Below are 19,247 nucleotides of genomic sequence, written 5' to 3'. Positions count from 1 at the left end.
TTCTCTGCTTTTCAACTCCATTGCCATTTCCAATCCCTGAAAGTTGTCGTGTTCCTTCTAGTCTCTCTGTCTGCAATACCTTCCACTTTGCCTATTCATGCCTCCAAATGGATGTTCGCTGTTACTTTCTTGTAGAGGGCTTCCTTGAACCCCTCCACTCAAAACCCACCCTAATCTAAAAAAGTTTCCTTAGTTGTGTGCTCTCAAAGAACAGTGTTTCCTCAGAGCATGTATCTCAGTTGGTAATTGTATATTCACCAATGTGAACCTAATGTATCGTGTTTATTAAACCTGATCTCTCCTGCTAGACCTCCATGAAGGTGGTGACCTTTTATTTTTGGCTTACATTATATTTTCAATGTCTTGCATTGTGCCTGCCTGTAAGGGTGTTCACTATTTGTTGAATGAGTCAATGGATGAATGAATAATTGATCAAATGAATACCTGGAGAGATAGGGAAGACCTCCAAAAAGAAGTAATATTTGAACTTCCTGTAAAAGAGAGAAGGCTCTTCTAGTCACTCGGAACAGCACTTGCAAAGGCAAGGAAACTTGGAGTGTTCAGATGAGGGCAAGTCCTTAGGGATAGATGGAGCGTAGGATAGTAGGAAATAAAACTAGAAAGATGGTCCGACTGGAAGGAAGGGGACAGTCCCCTCATTCCACTCACAGGTACTGTGAGTGTGCTGGACCCTGACTCCTAGATTAGCAGGGATGGCTACTGACAAACATTGTGCACCTACTGTGTGTAAGGCCCTTTATCACACATTTGGGATACGTGGAGGAATAAGGCTGAAGTTTGAAGGATGGAGGTTGGCTGCACAGTGGCTTTACATGATTTTAAGGTAGTCAGCACAGTCCAGGGCCAAGTTCACAAACCTGGAAACTTGAGTTTGTCAGGCTACCCAGAGTAGATCTTGGAGTCACACTCATCGAATTTGTAAGAGAAACTGAGTGATTTACCATGAGCGATATGCCTTCTGGTGAACAAAATATTTATGCCTGCTCCTCGGGGCACCACCTTCACAGAATCGAGGTACAAGGAGACTGATTTTATATCATAAAAGTCTTTCAAACGGCCAATGCTCAGACTATCTGCTATGCCTGTCATAGCGTCCAACCTGTTTTCTATACAGCAGTCAGAGCGACCTGCTTCTGTTTGTCTTTGCTGGACCTCGAATATGGGGAGGTGCAAGCCACCTCTCTTGTTTTATTCTATCAATCCCCCTTTACTCCCTGTCTGCTCTCCCCCATAGACACCACTCTAATGTGATTGATGTAAGTTCTTACCTACGCATGTGTGCTTATAAAATATGTCGGGTTGTATACTTGTTTCCTATTGCTGCTGTAACAAATCGCCACGAAGTTAGTGGCTTAAGACAATACAAATTTATTCTCTTACAGGTCTGGGGGTCTGAGTTCTAAAATTGGCCTGGTTCCATTCCTTCTGAGGCTTCAGAGGAGAATCTGTTTGCTCGCCTTTTGCAGCTCCGAGAGGCTGCCAGCATTCCTTAGCTTGTGACCCCTTCTTCCATCACTCTAACTGGAAGAGGGAAGAACCTTTTGTATTCTATGACAAGTTAATCACTAAAGGGATGTTGCCTATAAGCTTAAATTATACATAATGGCCCATCTCTGGGAACCCTGCTCCCCAGGTAATGAGCATTAAGCTAAAATACCTTTGTTTAGCTCACAGGAAACATCTTGACCAGGTCCACCTGTGAATGACTGCAGGGAGGAAGAAATGAACACATCCCCTCATGAGGCAGATGGGAACCAGGAAGCATTTGACTTTATTCCCTCCCCTTTTAGTATAAAAGGAGCCTGAATTCTAACTCGGGCGAGATGGTTCTTTGGGGGCACAAACCCACCATCTTCTCGGCTTGCGCAATTTCTATCTGGTCATGGAAACCGTAGGACAATTGAAGCCACGAGTAAGAAGAAACTGTGAGTCAGCAAGAGCCAGGGCAAAGGGTGAGGTCATTTGCTTATTGTGACAGGAGCAGTCGAAGCAGTAGGAGCACTGGTCAGGGAGCCTTGTGCTCCTGCCGTGGATGGAGCTTCCTGTCACCTGTCATGCTCCGTGAAGCCTGACGGGGCTGCAGAGCCCGTGTCACACAGGTGTTTCTGGGTTCCTGTGAAATGACTCCCACTCCACCCCAGGCAGCTGCAATTCTTGTCCCCCTTATTTCTACGTGTAACTTCACAATGAACTCCCGTTTGCTTGGGATATTCATTTAGTCTCTCTTCTTCGCAACTCAGATAACTGAACCCCCTTTTCCACGCACGGCAGGTGGCCCCTAAGGAATTATTCCACTACAACAGTGGGCACCTCCCTGGGGTCCAGGATACCCACCACAACTGGTTCGCTCTAGGAACTGCTAAGTAAATGTGGTCACGTCCTCACTTTTGAGGTGACCTTCTTACAGATGACATGAAAACGACTTCCCCTCTTCCAACAAGCAGAATACAATAAAGTCAATACGGTATAGGCTTTCTTAATCACAATCAAATCCCAGCCCTGTCTTCTTGAGGTTAACATCAGATCGCTTTTTTAGAATTGGATTTTGAGTTTTCCTAAAACTCTTCAATCACAGCCAAGTCTGAGGTTGTATAATTTCAATAGGTGGCTGGATCCACGCGTGACAAATTGATTCTTTCAATTCTCCCCAGCACTTAAACTCGTTCAAGTCTGGTCTTTTTCAATTTTTCCCCCTGCGATCCAAGATAAAAAAATGTATTTTACATGAAAACCCAGAACACACATACATACACTGAAAATAACAGTTTCACCATACCCTAAAGTTTTCTATTCTTTTTATTTTAAAATGTTTGTCTTGACCCAATAATTTTCATTACAATGTTTCATGACCCGCAGCTTGAAAACGATTGGTGCAGTCTCTCCTTTCTTCAAAATTTCACTTCTCCAACACAGATCTTTCTTGCTCTGGTTCTTTCTTTTCTTTCAACAATCAAACATCTCATGAGAGTAGTCTGCTCTCCACTTCCCCATCTCTCATTCGCTCTTCAGTTGACCGTGTTTTGTCTCTGACCCTACCCTGCCCTGAAGCTGCCCTCACTGAGGTCTAACATCTTCCTTGCTGATAAATCCCACATTTCCCACCTGTTACTTAACCTGGGTTCCCAGCATCCTCTGACGCAGCTAGCCACTCCCTCTGGAAAGCTCTCTCTTGCCCTGGCTTCCTGAGGCCTCCTACCTCTCTGCCAGTTAATTCTCAGGATTCACTTCCTCTGCTCCTCTACGAGTCTCCCCAGGCATTTCTCTTTTCTCACTTAATACACCGTTCTTGAGTGGTTTCATTTTTTTCTCATGTGGGACACCTGAGAAACCCAGCTCAAACTCTTCCTTCTATCCAGTACAAGTCATAGGCCACAGACTCTGATGTGAAAGTTTCCAAACTGGAAATTTTGCTCACTTGAAAATCTAAATCGTTGAAACTCCAAAGATTTTGTCTGCTTTTCTTCAGTGATATTTCTCCTCTGAGATAAGAAATGCTATTGAATGAAAAGGAGAGAAGGCAAGGGGTGGAGGGTGAAAATGGTGGGAAGCTTGAGTAATATTTGCAATGGACATTGTGGTTGATCCCCAATGTCCATTCCATACCAGACAATTAGCCCAAGTCAGTGATGACTGTTACTGCTCCAGGAGCGGACACACCAATGATCCTTGCCAGACGGTCTGAAGGAAAGGACTTATATCTCATCCTTGGGAGGAGGGGTTTCTCTTTCTTCCACTGAATATGAAGACAGAAGCATCACGCAGTAGCTACTGGCACCCACCTTCAGACAATGAGGAGAACCATCCCGAGGATGAAACTTCCCTCCGAGGGGGAAGGCTGAACAGAACCATGGACAGAGCCTGGGTCTGTGATATTATTGAGCTGCTGAATCAACCAACTTCAGAGCCCACCTACCTCTGGCTCCTTGTTACATGAAGTAGTTTACTTTCTTTCTTTTTTTTTTTTAAAAAAATGAGGTTGTATGTTACTTGTAGCAGAAAGCATCCTGATAGATTCAGCATCTCAAAATATTCCATCACACCTGAACTCCAGACCTGTGGACATGAATGCCTGCCAGCCCTTCCCCTTGGCTGTTCCATGGCATCTCACACTCAGTAAGTCTAAAACTGACGTTGTTGTCTTGGGCCCCCTTGTCTCCCTATACCAATCTTCCCTGTTTCTGTGAAAAGTCCCACCATCTGCCTGGGTGTTCAACTCAAAACCTTGGGTAATCTTTGCTATTTCCCTTTTCCTCACACTGACAATCCCCACTTAGGAACTGCAGATTCTACCCCCGAATAGTTCTCAGATCCATCCACTTCTTTGCCCACCACCATCTCTTGCATGTTTCACTGCACAGTCTCTGAACTGGTCCTCTTTCTCCTTCCAACTGTGTCTGAACACCACAGCCAGAGTGACCTTTCTAAGATGCAGATCTGAATACTTCACCCATTAAACCCTTTTCTTTCCCTTTTCCTTAGAATAAATTCTAAGTGCCTTCATATGTCCTATAAGGCCCTCGGTGACCTGGCCCTCATTGCATCTTTCCAACCTCAATGCAATTCCTTCCTTTCTAGCCTTCATTCCAGCAACGTAGAACTACTTTCACTTTCCAGACATGCTCCCTCTTGTCTTCTGGCTGATGTATCTACCTAGAAAGTCCTCTTCCTCTCCCTGCTTCACCTGAGTAACTGCTGTTCATTCTCCAGCGCTCACTGTGATGGTGCCTCCTTTGGGAAGCCATCTCTACCCTAAGGCTGGGTTAGGTGTTCTTCTTCATGTTCCCACAACGCCATCTCCTTATCCCAATCACATCACTCATCGCGAGGTTGGAATTGTATGCTTATTTATCTATGTCCCCCACCCAGACTGTGAGCTCCTTGAGAGCAGGGACTCTGGCTTACTCCCTACACCTAGCACTATAATTGAGTGAAAAAGATCATTCTAAATTCAGAAGTAAATTTTGACTTCAAGGCAAGGGTAGGATGGAATGGAGTTGGAGGACAGCATGGAAATAGACATTTTCAAGCAAGGGGTGGGGTGGTGGCAGCAGAATCTGATCTGCCGGCTAAGTGTGCTGAATAGGTTTAGGCGGGTGGCAGGGCCAGGCCAGGGGAAAAGACCACTGAGGCAGACAATGTAACCCAGGCAAGAGATGACGGTGGCGGGACTTCCCTGGTGGCGCAGTGGTTAACAATCCACCTGCCAATGCAGGGGACACGGGTTCGAGCCCTGGTCCGGGAAGATCCCACATGCCGGGGAGCAACTAAGCCTGTGCACCACAACTACTGAGCCTGCAGTCTAGAGCCCACAAGCCACAACTACTGAGCCCGTGTGCCACAACAAGAGAAGCCACCGCAATGAGAAGCCCACGCACCGCAACGAAGAGTAGCCCCCGCTCGCCGCAACTAGAGAAAGCCTGCACGCAACAACGAAGACCCAACGCAGCCAAAAATAAATAATTTTTTTTTTAAAAAAAGAGATGATGGTGGCCTGGACTAGGGTGGTGGCAGTGGAGACGGGGAGAACCAGACAGCCTTGAAAGAGTTATAAAGTAGAATTAACAGAATTGGGGGTAGGTGAAGAAAAGAAAGGAGTATAAGATGAGGTGAGTTCTAATTGGGGCCACGGAAGTCCTAGTGGTGACTTCATCTTAGGGCGGGGAATCCAGAAGGAAGAACGTGACTGCAGAAGGTGTAAAGCGAGGTAAGGGGCTCTGCTTCGGACATCTGGGGCTGCAGATGGGGCACAGAAGTTGAGAAGGAATGGACAGAGAGGTAGGAGGAAAACCAGAGGGGCAGACAGGAGTCATAGATGCCGAGATAGTGGGAGTCAGAAGAGAAATGACCTGAGGCAGGGGGAAAATACCGCTGAGCCTCCTTTGCATTGACGCTCCCATGACACAGACACAAGTGCACTAGGGAGGGTCCCCCCTGCCCCGCCCCCATTACTATTTTATGATGTTTTAAAAATCGAAGTATAATTCACTTACAATATTATATTAGTTTCAGGTGTATAACATAGTCATTCCATATTTTTATACATTACAAAATGATCACCACTGGAGAGGGTTCCCTTGATAGCAGTTTTATTTGATTTAAAAGTGAAACTCAGACCCTGACCCACCCACTAATCTTGGGGTCGTGGCAGGAGTAGACTCATCCTGGGGATGGTTGGCCTCTTACCAGGACAAGAAATGGGGGAACATATAGATTCTTACCAGGACAAGAAATGGGGGAACATATAGACTCTTACCAAGATAAGAAATGAGAAACATATGGATCATGTCTCTGTGGGCATGGAGAGGCCCAGCTGTGGTGCTGGGTAGGGTTTGGCCACGGCCAGGGAAGGGGTGACTGGAGCCATCTGGTGGACACATGCAGAGGGGGAGGAGACTAATTCGGGACTGGTGTTAGGATTGGGGCTTAGAGGTGCAGGGCAGGGTCAGGGAGCTCTGCACCAACAAGTTCAGTAGCTGTGAGTAGAAGACTTGTCCAGCTCACTGCGCTGCTCCTTGTGAGACTCTGTCACCACCTGCTGGGGGCCGAGGCATGTGAGGTGCACAAACCGTTCAGCACCACCCTCCTTCCAGCTCCTTTGTGGCACGGTGTCCCCCCTCCCTGGCATAACCAGTTGAGGCTCCAGTCTGACCATCCACTTCCATCTCCCTGTCTCACTCCCACCCCAAGAATCACTAACCCACAAACACCCTAAGATTACCTGCAGCCAGGCTGGGGCTCAGAAATACTACGAGAAATGATGGGGTCCTACGCTCAAGTGACCCATCTTACCTCCCCATCCCGGGTCTCAATGGTCTTGATCAGAACCATCTTCCGGCTGTGGCTCTCCTGGGGAGGCTCCACCTCAGGCACTGGAAAAAGCAAGATGAGAGGTGGAAGGGAGGAGGCTTGGGATTTCTCTTGTTTTAAGCCCTCACTCCGTCTGGGAGGTGAGGGAGGGGCGGGGAGGGGCAGAGCCTGAGGAGCGAAGGCGAGTGTAGACCAGGACTCAGAAGTTCACGGAGAGAACCAATCCCTGAGCAGAGCCAGAGTAAGAGTCCAGTCAGGGCAGAAATAGACAAGGGGACAGACAGTTGGAAGTCAGACGTGAAAGACTCACCAGTCGTCTTTATACTTAAGGATGCAAAGGAATGGACTGGCACGGAGATCCTGGGGGCGAAGCACTCGGTCAGCTACTCCTGTGAGCCGCTGGCCTCTCCCCCACAAGCCCTGACCAAACCCTATCCGACCCGCTGCCTCTCACCGGCTCTCCTCGCCCTCAAGTAGCTTCCGGTAGGTGGCGATCTCGATGTCCAGGGCCATCTTGACGTTGAGGAGCTCCTGGTACTCTCGCAGGTGTCGCGCCATCTCCTCCTTTAGCTGCCGCAGCTCCTCCTCGAGCCGTGCGGTGCCCGCCTGGTACCCGCCGGCTTCCAGGGCAAACTGCTCCTCCAGCTCCCGCAGCTGTCTGAGCAGCGCCTCGTTCTGGGGGTTGAGGGTGAAGAGGGGGCGTCAATGGGGGGAGCAGCCTTCATCCTCCACCCCCTGGGCGGGGGCGCGCAGCCTGGTACTCACCGTGCCGCGAAGCCCATCCACCTCGCACGTCAGGCTCTGGATCTGGCGTCGCGACTCGTTCATCTCCTGCTTGGCCTGGCGCAGGGCCTCGTGGTTCCGGTTGGCGGCGTCAGACAGGTCCGCGTACTGCGGCCAGGGGGGCAACCCGGACGTGAGTGGACCAGATGCGCCCTCCCCCCAGCTCTCCACGCTTCCAGGTCCTCCCAAACCCTCCCGTGCCCTGGCACCTTGGACTTGTACCACTCTTCTGCTTCCTGCAGGTTCTTCGCTGCGATGCTCTCGTACTGGGCACGGATGTCCCTCAGCGCCGCCGTCAGCTCGGGCTTCACGGTCGCCTCCACCTCGACCTGCTGCACCTGCTGGCTCTCCACGCTCATCTGCAGGTCTCTCAGCTCCTGCCGCCCAGGGCGAGAGGCCGAGTTCATCGCGCAGATCCCACGCGGGCCGCGCGGTTGGCGCACAGAAAAGAGAAGAAACACTTGAATGAACAGAAGGGGGCGCTAGGGAGTGCAGCGCGCTTGGTACTGCACGGCCCGCGCCACGCCCGTACTAAGCCTCTGGCCAGGTTACGGGGGTGCAGCTCCGCTGCTCGCCACCAGGCGACGCAGGGGTGTGAGTCAAACCACCTGTAGAGGGGGTTGAGAGCCTGCGTCTACCCTACGAATCTCACTTCTCTTCCTCAGGTCCACTCGCCAGTCTCTTCCAGAGCTTATACTCCAGCTCCAACGAGACCACCCCCAACCTCCTGACACCCGGGTCCACCCACCTCCTCGTGCAGCTTCTTGAGGAACTCAATCTCATCCATCAGAGACTCAATCTTGCGCTCTAGCTCCAGGCGGGACAGGGTGGCGTCGTCCACGTCCTTCACGGGGTGGCAGTAGGGGTTCGAGAGCAGGGAGGGGTTGCTTAGGTCGACGAAGAGCCTGGCCCTCCCTGTCTGCCTCTGGAGGCTTCTGGTCGCCTCCCTTTGCCCACAGATGCCACCCTGGATACGCAGGCCGGGGGTAGGAATGGGGAGACCGAGCTCACCTTACGGAAAAGCACGAGGCTGTGCTCCGCATCCTCGCGCTTGCGAGTCTCCTCCTCCAGCCTGGTGGGAGGGGTGTGCAGAAGCTGAGCTCCGGGGTCACTGCCCAGCCGTAAGACCGCGACCCCCAGGATCTGGGTCAGAGGCTGCTACTGCCCAGGACTCTGAGGAGGGGCCTTCAGGCTGCCTGATGGACTTGCCCCATATTTCCCTTTAACCTGCTGGGAGCTGAGATGTGGCCCCTTTATACACAGGGGAGACATAGTAACTCCCCCTTCCTCCCCTCCCCAGAGACTCAGCAAAGTGGTAGACGGGGGTTGGGGGTGTTGCCCGCCGGCGAGGATGCTGCCTGCACACGCCCAGGTGGATAAGGCGGGCCACTCCCTCTGGCGGCCGCCTCGACGGCCGCCGCCCAGCCCCGGCCCTGTCCCCTGACCTCTGCTTGAGCGCCGCCAGGTCCTCCGCCAGCCCGTCGCGCTCCACCTGCACCCGGTCTCGCTCGCGGCCCAGCAGCTCTAGCTCCCTCCGCAGCTCGCGCAGCTCCTGCTGGCACAGCTGGTCGGCGCGCGCCGGCTCCTGGCCCCGGGCCTGGCTCAGCTCCCCGCGCAAGGCCGCGTTCTGCTGCTCCAGGAAGCGCACCTTCTCGATGAAGTTGGCGAAGCGGTCGTTGAGCTCCTGCAGCTCCTGCTTCTCGTTGCTGCGCGTGGCCAGGAACTCCTGGTTGAGGGCCTCGGCCATGGAGAAGTCGAGGCGCTCCGAGGGCAGGCGCAGGAGGGCGCTCGCGGCCGCCCGGGGACTGCGGAAACTGCCTAGGCGCACGGAGGAGCCGGGGGACGCCGAGCCCAGCAGGCGGCTGCTCGAGAAGCGGGAGCTGGAAGAGTAGGAGAGGGCCCCCGGGGACAGCGAGGGCGGTGGCCCGAAGGTGCGGCGGTAGTAGGTGGAACTGACGCCGGACCGGAGGCCCGACGGGTGGCTCATGGCGGCCGAGGATGGGGAGTCACCGCTGACAGAGCTTGTCCGGGCGCTGGGAAGGAGCCGCAAAACGCTGCGAGGCGGCTTTATAGCCCTGCGGGCTCAGGGGGGGCATGGGCTGCTCCTCCCACTGGCCTGACGGTGGGGCTATGTGGGGAGGGGGACGCCCCACCCCTGCGGAGCTGCAGGAGCGCCGCACCCTCCCTCCCTGGTTGTCGGCGCCCTGCCTACTTGATTCCCCCAGTTCGTGGTGGGGAAGGAGACAGGGATGGCCACCACAGGCCACAGGGAGGCGGGAGGGGGGGGGTTCGGGTGTTGGGGGGGTCAGTGCCTTCCAGCAAATATCCGGAGCTGGAGCCTAGGGTGGGAGGGCCTCACTGGAACTGGGGTCCCTGCCTGAAAGAGCTGGTAAAAACTGGGGGCTAGGTGGACTGTATGTTAAAGGGCAGGCTTCTGGTACGTGGGCAGGGAGGACGCAGCCCAGGTGCAGGGAGGACGCAGCCCAGGTGCAGGGAGAATTGGCCTGGCTTAGGCCCCAGATGCTGTACCTCCACATGGCCCCTGAAGGCTAGGCTCTGCTTTCAAATGCTGTCAGCTGCCCCCTCTGTCACCACACCCAGGGAGATCTGGGGGACGGGAGTGCAGAGGCAGCTGAGGTGGGTGAGGAAGGGCTGCTCTCCCTGAAATCCCCAGGGCTCTGTGAAGGGTTGCTGCCTGGCGCCAGCTCTGCTGCTAATGGACTTGCTTCTTCCCCTCCCCCTCCCCTGGACACTTGGCCAGGAGGTTGCCTGCTGATGTCTCAGCCTTAAAGACACAGATCCCAAATCTACCCCAGGCCCCAGCAAGGTGGGCACATCAGAGGGGGCTCAGGGTGACTAGGCCCAGCTCTGGGTCCCACTTGGGAGGGTCTGTGCCATGCCGGAGGCTGAACTGAGTGAGCTAGCGTGTGCTGTCTGGCTTTACTGGATACTCCCTTCCCCCAACCCACCGCTGCTCAGTCAGGGCCTTACAGGAACCGGGGCGATTCCTGAAGTAGGAAGGGGAGGGGGCTGAAGGGTAGCAGCTGCTGCCAAGGCTGAGAGATAGACACACGGGCAGGAGCCGGTTTCCAGTGCTGAGGAGCTGCAGGTACCCAGCGAGAGGAGGGCTGGATTGGGAGAGAAGGGGAAAGAGAAAGTGCCCATCCCCGTAGGCTCAGGGACTGAAAGAGGAGAAAAAGGCCCAGAACAGAGCCACAGATGCATATGCGTAATAGCACCGTGCACCTATGTGCACACACATTAGACACACCCAACCACAGGGCCCTTCATACCCTCCCCCACCCCAGAGTTAGCAGGGAGGCTGATGTCTGGCCTTTGCATGTCAAACGGCTTCCAGAACGCAGGCACGGGCTGCCCAGGAGTGGACAGAGGCAGCTTGGATGGTCTGCAGGAGTCGAGGTGCTGAGGCCTGTTGGGCTTGCCAGGAGCTAAGGGGCTGCTGCTGCTGGGGACTCCGGGGCTCTCCAGTAAGGACAGGTCCGCGTAGGATCGGCCCTGAGGACAAGAGCTGGGCGTCTGGGGAAACAGGTCTGGGACTCCGGGCTGCACCTCTGGCTGAGGGGATGAGGAGGGCGGCTCCCTGGCTGGCCATCCCCTCAGCACTGCAGGGCAGAGGGGCCTCCCCGCCTTTGTGTGTCCTCTGAGATGGGCCAACGCCCTTAGGCTCACATCCCTACCGCCTTAGCCTTCGTCTCCTCTCCAGGCCCCTCCTTCCTTCTGGGCTATTAGTCTCTCCCTGAACAGCTGCCAGGTCCTTCTCCTTGATGAATCTGGTTTGGTTGCCAGGGGAATGGGAAGAGGGAGGATGGGAGAGAGGGGTGGGATGGATAAACCAGGCCGGGTTGCCACTAACTCTTGGAAGTGGGGAGGGGTAGGGTCCTGCCTGGGTTAGGGGGAGGGGGCTTGATAGGTGTGAGGAGGGGAGTGGGGAAGCTAAGTGCTTTCTGCTGCAGCCCTGGGCTCTGAGCCCCAGCTGCCACTGAAGCCCCATCCACTCCAGCCTAGGCCCTGCCCTGCCCTGCCTGCTGTCCTCCGGGTACAAACTGGGAGTCTGAGCTGGTACTTCACGCAAAGGGACAGGTAAGGCCTGGGGAGGACGAGCTCAGGCTTTATTTTTACAGGGAACTGCTGGCAGACCTGGGCCTTTCAGAGTAGAGGCCTCTAGGGCTGGCCCTGGGGAATTACCAGTGGGGTTCCCATCCTCTCCCCTGCTTAAGCTCCCAGCTCACCACCCAGAAGCCTCAGAGTAGAGGGAACCAGGACCACCTCGGTAGGGCTCTGGGAGTTGTAAGGCCAGGGTCTGGCCTGGGTTTGGGAACCAGGCCTGCTGGCAATGCAGAGAAGACTCCTCCCCCGTCCTCAGAAAGAGCTGGGCCTGGGAGGTCTTGTGGCCGGAAGAAAAGTAGGAAAGGGTCCCGGTTAAGAGCCAGGGCTCTGGCATCCAGCTACCAAGCTTCCCATCTGATTGCAACACTCTGTTGTACAAATGTAGTCTCATTACTGTGTCCTCTCATGTGCTCCAGCAAAAGGGGGAAAATTGTAGTTTCCACCTCATAGTGTTGTTGAGAGGGTTAAATAAATACATGTAAAATACTTAGGACACACGTAATAAAAGCTGAAAACTTAATTTATTACTACTACTATTACTACTATTACAAATTGTCAGCCCCCAAGTACAGTGAAGAAGGATCTGGACTTCCTTTGGACTGTCCCCACTAAGAGCAGTGCTGGACCAGGGTGGCAGGAACCCAGTACTTCCTGGCTGATGGAAGGAGGGAAGGGTGGCCTCAGTGCACTGGGCAAATAGTATACTGATCAAAACACGGACTCTGGACAGACTGCATGGGTTTGATCATGGCTCCTCAACTTAATTAGCTGTATGCTTTGAGTCTGGTTGAGTGATTTAACCTCTATTCTCTCCATGTTCTTTGCCCATCAGTGGGGATGATAATAATAGTACCTAGCCCATAGTGCTGGAGGAGGAATTGAGTTCCAGTATGTGAAGCACTTAGTGCTTGGCACATAACACATGCCATGTAAGTATTAGCCAGCGTTATTATTACCCCTCCTCCTTCTGCTGTCCTTGGCTGCCCTGGCGAAAGCTCAAAGAGAAATAACCACTGTATTCAGAGGTTTGCAAGGCAGGTAAGCAATGAAGTTTAGGTTACTGGCAAGAGAGCTGCTAAATGACAGGCCATGGACTCAAAGCTGGATGAGGAGGGGTGTGTAGACAAGAGAGGATGGGGTATTGGCAGAGTAAAGAGGTCCATAGCTGGACTTCCAGGCAAGGCCAAAGACCAGTCACAGTACAAGGAACTGAAAGAGGCACTGAGAGGGTAGGAAGTTGTTTTCGGAGAGCAGGGTACATGAATTCGTGATTCTGGAGCTGGGGTATTTATGGATAAGATTCCCAGGGTGGGGCTTCCCTGGTGGCGCAGTGGTTAAGAATCCGCCTGCCAATGCAGGGGACGCGGGTTCGAGCCCTGGTCCAGGAAGGTCCCACATGCCGTGGAGCAACTAAGCCCGTGCTTCACAACTACTGAGCCTGCGCTCTAGAGCCCGTGCTCCGCAACAAGAGAAGCCACTGCAATGAGAAGCCTGCGCACGGCAACGAAGAGTAGCCCCCGCTCGCCGCCACTAGAGAAAGCCCATGTGCAGCAACGAAGACCCAACACAGCCAAAAATAATAAATTAAAAAAAAAAGATTCCCAGGTGTTTCTAAGGAGTGAGCGGCTAAGGTGGAATGCTGGGAAAGGTCATGGGAGAAGAGATCAGGCCATCAGACTGGGCACTTACTAGCTGTGTGACCCTGGGCAAGTTACATATCCTCTCTGAGCTTCAGTTTCTTCATCTGTAAAATAGGAATGATGATACCTTCCTTCCAGAGGTGTCATGAGATCTAAATGAGGTATTACGCATAAAGCGATTAGCATGTTGTGAGGCTCACAGTAGGTGCTCAACACTGTTGATTGCCTTCTTCCCCTCCCATGTGACAGAGAGGAAACAGACACACAGAATCAATGACATAACCCTAATTACTTGTACCTAAGGGTTAGCTGGCATCTCCCTGCCCATTGAGGTCTAGGATTGGCTCAACCTCCATTCCACATCCTGGGGAAATTCCAATGTCCTCCCCAAGATCTCTTTGCCTTCCTGTTGCTTCCTCTTTGCATCCCTAGCTCCAGGTCCCTGCTGCCCCTGAACTGGCTGACTTTACAGCTAACTCGCCACAGTGTCTCAGATGTGGAACTTGGCACCGTCCCTCGGGTCCTGTGATCCCCTTTCCCATCACTTGGGTAGGAACTGAGGCTCAGAGGGACAAGGTTGCCTGTCTGAGGTTGCACAGTGAGCAAATTACGGCTTCCTCTCCAGGAAGACACGTCCTGGTTGGTCAGGGCCTGCTGGTGTTCTGTGTTCTGGGCCTGCAGGAGCCCAGATGAGCCCCAGCCAGAAGGAGTCCAGCTCCATTCGAGGTGGGCTCTCCCAGGCTGGTCTGGTTGCAGGGTCCCTATTGACAGACTGGCTCCACCGGCGTGGAATCCTTTCCCCATTGTCTCCATTTGGGGGCTCCACTCCTCCCGGTTAGGGAGCACCCTGGGTATCTTCTCCATCTCATCAGTTCTCTCACTGTATAATATAGCAATAGCTAACATTTCCTATGTGCCAAGCACTATGCTAAGCATTTAACACGTGTTATCATTTTTAATCCTCACAATAACCCTATGACATAGGTACTACTACTATTCCCATTTTACAGTTGGAGAAACTGAGGCACGGAGAGGTTAGGCAACTTGCCCAACGTCACACAGCTAGTAAACTAGTAATCTGTTTATATGTCTGACTCTCCTGCTCCCTGACAATATGATATTTGAGGGCAGCCATCAGATCTTATTCACTTTTGTGTCTGTGGTGTCTAGCACAGGACCTAAGTCAAACAGCTGTCGGTTAAACTGAAGGGAACCCAGAGGCACCTGAAAAAAATTTTTCCCGTGGTTGTCGAGTCAGGAAAATAGAGAGGTGTGTTGCTGCCACCTTCTGGCCAGATGCTAGAATGACATGTCTGCAGTCGGAATCCATCCACGTTTATTGAGTTTTAACACTCAAGGCTCAGGAACATTGGAATTGGGGGGATGCTCCAAAACTATTTATTATGACCTCCTTTTTAAAGATGAGGGGACTTCCCTGGTGGTCCAGTGGTTAAGACTCCACGCTCCTGATGCAGGGGGCCCAGGTTCGACCCCTGGTCAGGGAAATAGATCCCGCATGCCGCAACTAAGAGTCCGCATGCCGCAACTAAAGATCCTGGATGCTGGAACGAAGACCCGACACAGCCAAATAAATAAATAGTTTTAAAAAAAGAAGCACTTCCCTATTCTTTAAAATAAATAAATTAATTAAATAAAGAGGAGAATTATCCAAGAGTGTGTAAAATAGAATAGCAGCTCTGGTATTAGGACCTCTGAGCCCTGATCTCATTCTTCCCCTGGGCTCTAGGAACCTCCTCTGCACCCCCAGAAGCCCAAAGCCAGGGAAGGAGGCAAAGTCTGTCCTCAACTCCCCCCTTATCCTCTACTCTGTCCACAATCTCCTGTCCTGCCCTCACTGTAAAATTGCATCTCCATCCATCTGCCTGCCTGACCCTTCCAACCAGCTACCGGTCAACTGGAGAACAGGAGAGCAGCTTATGGCCACAGGATGCTAAGTGAACCTTCCTCCTCATGGTGTGGCCTAGAGACCCGACTCAGAATCACCTGGGGGCCCATTAAAAAGCAGATTTCAGTGCTCCACCTAGATCTTCTGAATCCCTAGAATTCTGCATTTTAACAAACTTCCTAAGTGATTTTTAATGCACATGAAAATTTGAGCAGGGACGACCCTGGCGGTGGTTAAGACTTTGCCTTCTGATGCAGGGGGGTACTCGTTTGATCCCTGGTCGGGGAGCTAAGATCCCACATGCCTCGCTGCTAAAAAACCAAAACATAAAACAGAAGCAATATTGTAACAAATTCAATAAAGACTTTAAAAATGGTCCACATCAAAAAAAAAAAATCTTAAAAAAAAAATCCGAGCATACCTGGATTAAGATTTTTTCTTTAAATTGTCCATTTCCCCCTCCCCCCTGCCATTTTATTTTGATTTTCAAACCCAGAGAAAAGTCAAGAGAATATTGGGACTTCCCTGGTGGTACAGTGGCTAAGAATCCGCCTGCCAATGTAAGGGACATGGGTTCGAGCCCTGGTCTGGGAAGATCCCACATGCCACGGAACAACAAAGCCCGTGTGCCACAACTCCTGAGCCTCAGTGACGCAACTACTGAAGCCGGTGCGCCTAGAGCCCGTGCTCCACAACAAGAGAAGCCACTGCAATGAGAAGCCCACGCACCGCAACGAAGAGGGGCCGCCGCTCGTCGCAACTAGAGAAAGCCCGCGCACAGCAACGAAGACCCAACGCAGCCGAAAATAAATAATAAATAAATTTATTTGAAAAAAAGAGAATATTGCTATCAACACCAATATATCTTTTCCCAGGGTATAATAATTACCAGTTGTTAATATTTTGCCACAGTTCCTTTGAAAGTAATTTCCAGACATTATGTCTCACCCCTAAGTACTTCAGCATGTATCTCCTAAGAATAAGGACATTTTCCTATACAACCACAGTACTATTAACCCCCCAAGAAACTTAACATTGATACAGAAGGGTTTTATTTTTATTTATTTATTTTAAATAAATTTATTTTATTTATTTTTGGCTGTGTTGAGTTCATTTCTGTGCATGGACTTTCTCTAGTTGCGGTGAGTGGGGACTACTGTTTGTTGCAATGCACAGGCTTCTCATTGCAGTGGCTTCTCTTGTTGCAGAGCACAGGCTCTAGGCATGAGGCCTCAGTAGTTGTGGCTCACGGGCTCTGGAGCACAGGCTCAGTAGTTGTGGCGCATGGGCTTGGTTGCTCTGCGGCATGTGGGATCTTCCCGGACCAGGGCTCGAACCTGTGTCCCCCGCATTGGCAGGCGGATTCTTAACCACTGTGCCACTAAGGAAGCCCCCACTGGAGGGTTTTAAGCAGAGGAATGACTTGATCAGGTTTATGACTTTAAAAGGTCAATGTGAAGACAATTTCAGATTTGGGACATTCTGTCAGATGATTCCTAGGCTCTAAGAAGTCAAAGCCATTTTTTAAAAAAGTGAGTGTATTAGTTTTCTAGGGATGTCATAAGAAATTACCACAAACGTGGTGGCTTAAAACAACAGAAATTTATTCTTTCACAGTTCTGGAGACTGGAAGTCCAACACCAAGATGTTGGTAAGGCATATTCCCAAAGCCTCTAGGGGAGAACCCTTCCTTGCCTCTGCCAGCTTCTGGATGCTCCCGGAGACCCTTGGCTGCAGCTGTATTGTTCTAATCTCTGCCTCTGCCTTCACATGGCCTTCTCCTCTTCTGTGTCTATGTCTTCTCTTTCCTTCCTATAAAGACACTTGTCACTGGATTTGGGGACCCAGGTAACCCAGGACGATCTCAAGGTCCTTAACTACATCTTGCAAAGACCCTTTTTCCAAATAAGGTTATATTCACTGGTTCTGGAATATGGACATATCTTTTGGGGGGGGGGCTCCATTCAACCCACTACAGTGGGAGATTGTTCTAGACAAGAGACTAAGAGATATAACATCTAAATTCAATGTTCAAACTTAAATTGGATCCCAGATTTGAAGAAGAAAAAGGCTACTGGAGAAATTTGTGTATGATATGCTATGGAATGATTATTACCGCTTTTAGGTGTGAAGACGGGAATGCGGTTGTATAAGAGAAGATTCTTGTTCTTAGGAGGTGCCTGCAGGAGCATTTAGGGGTGAAGTGTCATAATGTCCACAACCTTCCTTCTAGTGGGTTAGTTCCATTGTCCTAGATATCGTTATGGTGCGAGGCAGTGGTTCTGGCTACTGGGTAAGCATGACAGAGAAGGAGAAGTTAGTCACACCGCTTATTAGAATAGAACCCGGGCGTCTCATCCTGGTCTCCACTTGATTCTGCAGGTCTCTTATAAGAGACTGTCCCTGATACGAATTTCTTGAGTGCATGCTCATACGTGAGATGAGACAGGACAGGGCTCCTGCCCCTCAGGCCAGCCACCAGGAAACTCCTTTTTGCAGTCATAACACTCTGCCATCTACGTTCCCCCCACCTCCTGCAGGGAGAGGCCAGGTGGCAGCTGAACGGACAAGTTCAAAGCGTCTGATGCCCTACAAACGGCCCTGTCTGCCCTCTGCCTGCAGGCCGCACAGGTACTCATCTGGGTCTGGCTGGGCCTGAGCTTTCAGAGCGAGCCTGTTGGATCTCACAGCCATTGAGGGCCAATTGTCAGCATCTGTTAGATGTTGTCTCACTCTCCAGGTGAATTCTCTCCGCCACACACTGTTGTGTTGGCACCTGGCCAGAGGGAAAGGAGGTGATGGAGGAAATGAGGATGGGGAAGGAGGAGATGAGTGAGAGAGGGAAGGGAGAAATGGAAGTGGAGGGAGAAGTTGAGGGTGGGGAGAGAGGGGAGCAGTGGGGGAGAGTAAAAGAAACCAAATGGGCCAGAGAAGGAGAAAAAGCCTCTCAGGCTTTTTCCTCTCAAGGATCCAAGGGCCCCCCACACAAGAGAATAACTGGTCAAATGACCGCTGTTCATACCCTGGAGCCCCCAGAACCTGGCCTGGTTCCTGTCCCAAGAGTCCCCCAGTACCACCCGCTTGTCTACAAGGGCAGCTCAAAGCTCCTTAGGCTCTGCAAGATTTGGGACTGCCCTGGGGTTGAGCTCCTTCTGGCTGGGCTTCCTAGGAGGAGCTGGTTCTTCCAGAGTGGGCCTCCTTGGTCTTCTGTATCAGAAGGTATCTATATCTTCTGATCCACAGATCAGGCTATGGCTCCATTCACCGTTGCATGTCAAAGGGAAGAAGGTTTTTCAGGCCTGCAGATGTCTTCTGGGTGCTTTTAATCTGTGGCTTAAGTCCATCCAAGGCTCCTGGAAAGACTGAAAGGAAGCAGCAGATCAGTTTGGTTGACCAGGCACTGCAGGCAGAGGAAGGTCAAAAACCAAAGAAAGGAAGGGAGGCATGGAATCTTTACTCTCCCAGGCCAGTGTCTGCACTGGAAAGGGGATTATACAATTTTAAAAGGGTCTTAATATTTTTATTATTATTTCACTAAACTCTTCTATGAACTATTGCATGAGGCTTTTATATTAGTTAGAATACTTTTGGCAGGAAGCAATAGAAGACCCAACTCAAAATGACCCAACAATAAAAGGATTATAATCTCACATAATGAAAAATCCAGAGGGAGAGAAGTTTCAGGACTAGTTATTGAGGGGCTCAACATCCTATCCAGGACCCAGGTTCTTTGTATCTTTCTGTTCTGTTAGGCTGGGAATGTTAGCTTTTGTCATCATATCTGTGCAGTTGTGGTCACAAGATAACTGTGGCAACTTCAAGTATTATGTGCTCACAAAATAATGTCAAAGGTTCAAAAGAGAAAATCCTTTCCCTGTGTTCCTTTTTTTTTTTAAATATAAGCAGGCTATTTTATTATTCTTTTAATTCTAAAATATTTATTTATGTATTTATTTAGGCTG

At 51.3% G+C, this 19,247-nt stretch overlaps 1 protein-coding gene and 1 non-coding gene across 5 annotated transcripts; one reads left to right on the top strand and one right to left on the bottom strand.

Moving 5' to 3' along the window:
* Window positions 1-6,098: 6,098 nt before the first annotated feature.
* On the bottom strand, window positions 6,099-18,580 carry PRPH (peripherin). Of its 4 annotated transcripts, none has more exons than XM_067696411.1 (9): window positions 9,057-18,580; window positions 8,623-8,683; window positions 8,360-8,455; window positions 7,821-7,988; window positions 7,594-7,719; window positions 7,283-7,503; window positions 7,139-7,188; window positions 6,811-6,890; window positions 6,099-6,556 (listed from the first exon to the last, which is right to left on the bottom strand). In XM_067696411.1, exons 1-9 carry the CDS (start codon window positions 9,596-9,598, stop codon window positions 6,488-6,490), a joined length of 1,413 nt encoding a protein of 470 aa, XP_067552512.1. In that variant the 5' UTR covers window positions 9,599-18,580; the 3' UTR covers window positions 6,099-6,487. The 4 variants fall into 4 exon arrangements, 2 of the variants coding, with proteins under 2 accessions (XP_067552512.1, XP_067552513.1); XM_067696412.1 differs by having other exon boundaries at window positions 6,099-6,553; XR_010932387.1 differs by lacking the exon at window positions 7,139-7,188 and having other exon boundaries at window positions 6,537-6,553.
* On the top strand, window positions 14,812-14,884 carry TRNAQ-CUG (transfer RNA glutamine (anticodon CUG)). The gene has a single exon. It is a non-coding gene; the product is annotated as a tRNA-Gln (tRNA).
* Window positions 18,581-19,247: the final 667 nt, after the last annotated feature.

This window comes from Pseudorca crassidens, chromosome 11 (assembly GCF_039906515.1).
Source record: "Pseudorca crassidens isolate mPseCra1 chromosome 11, mPseCra1.hap1, whole genome shotgun sequence".
Lineage (NCBI taxonomy): Eukaryota > Metazoa > Chordata > Mammalia > Artiodactyla > Delphinidae > Pseudorca > Pseudorca crassidens.
Note: the sequence above shows the minus strand (reverse complement) of the source record. Positions and strands in the feature narration are given on the sequence as shown.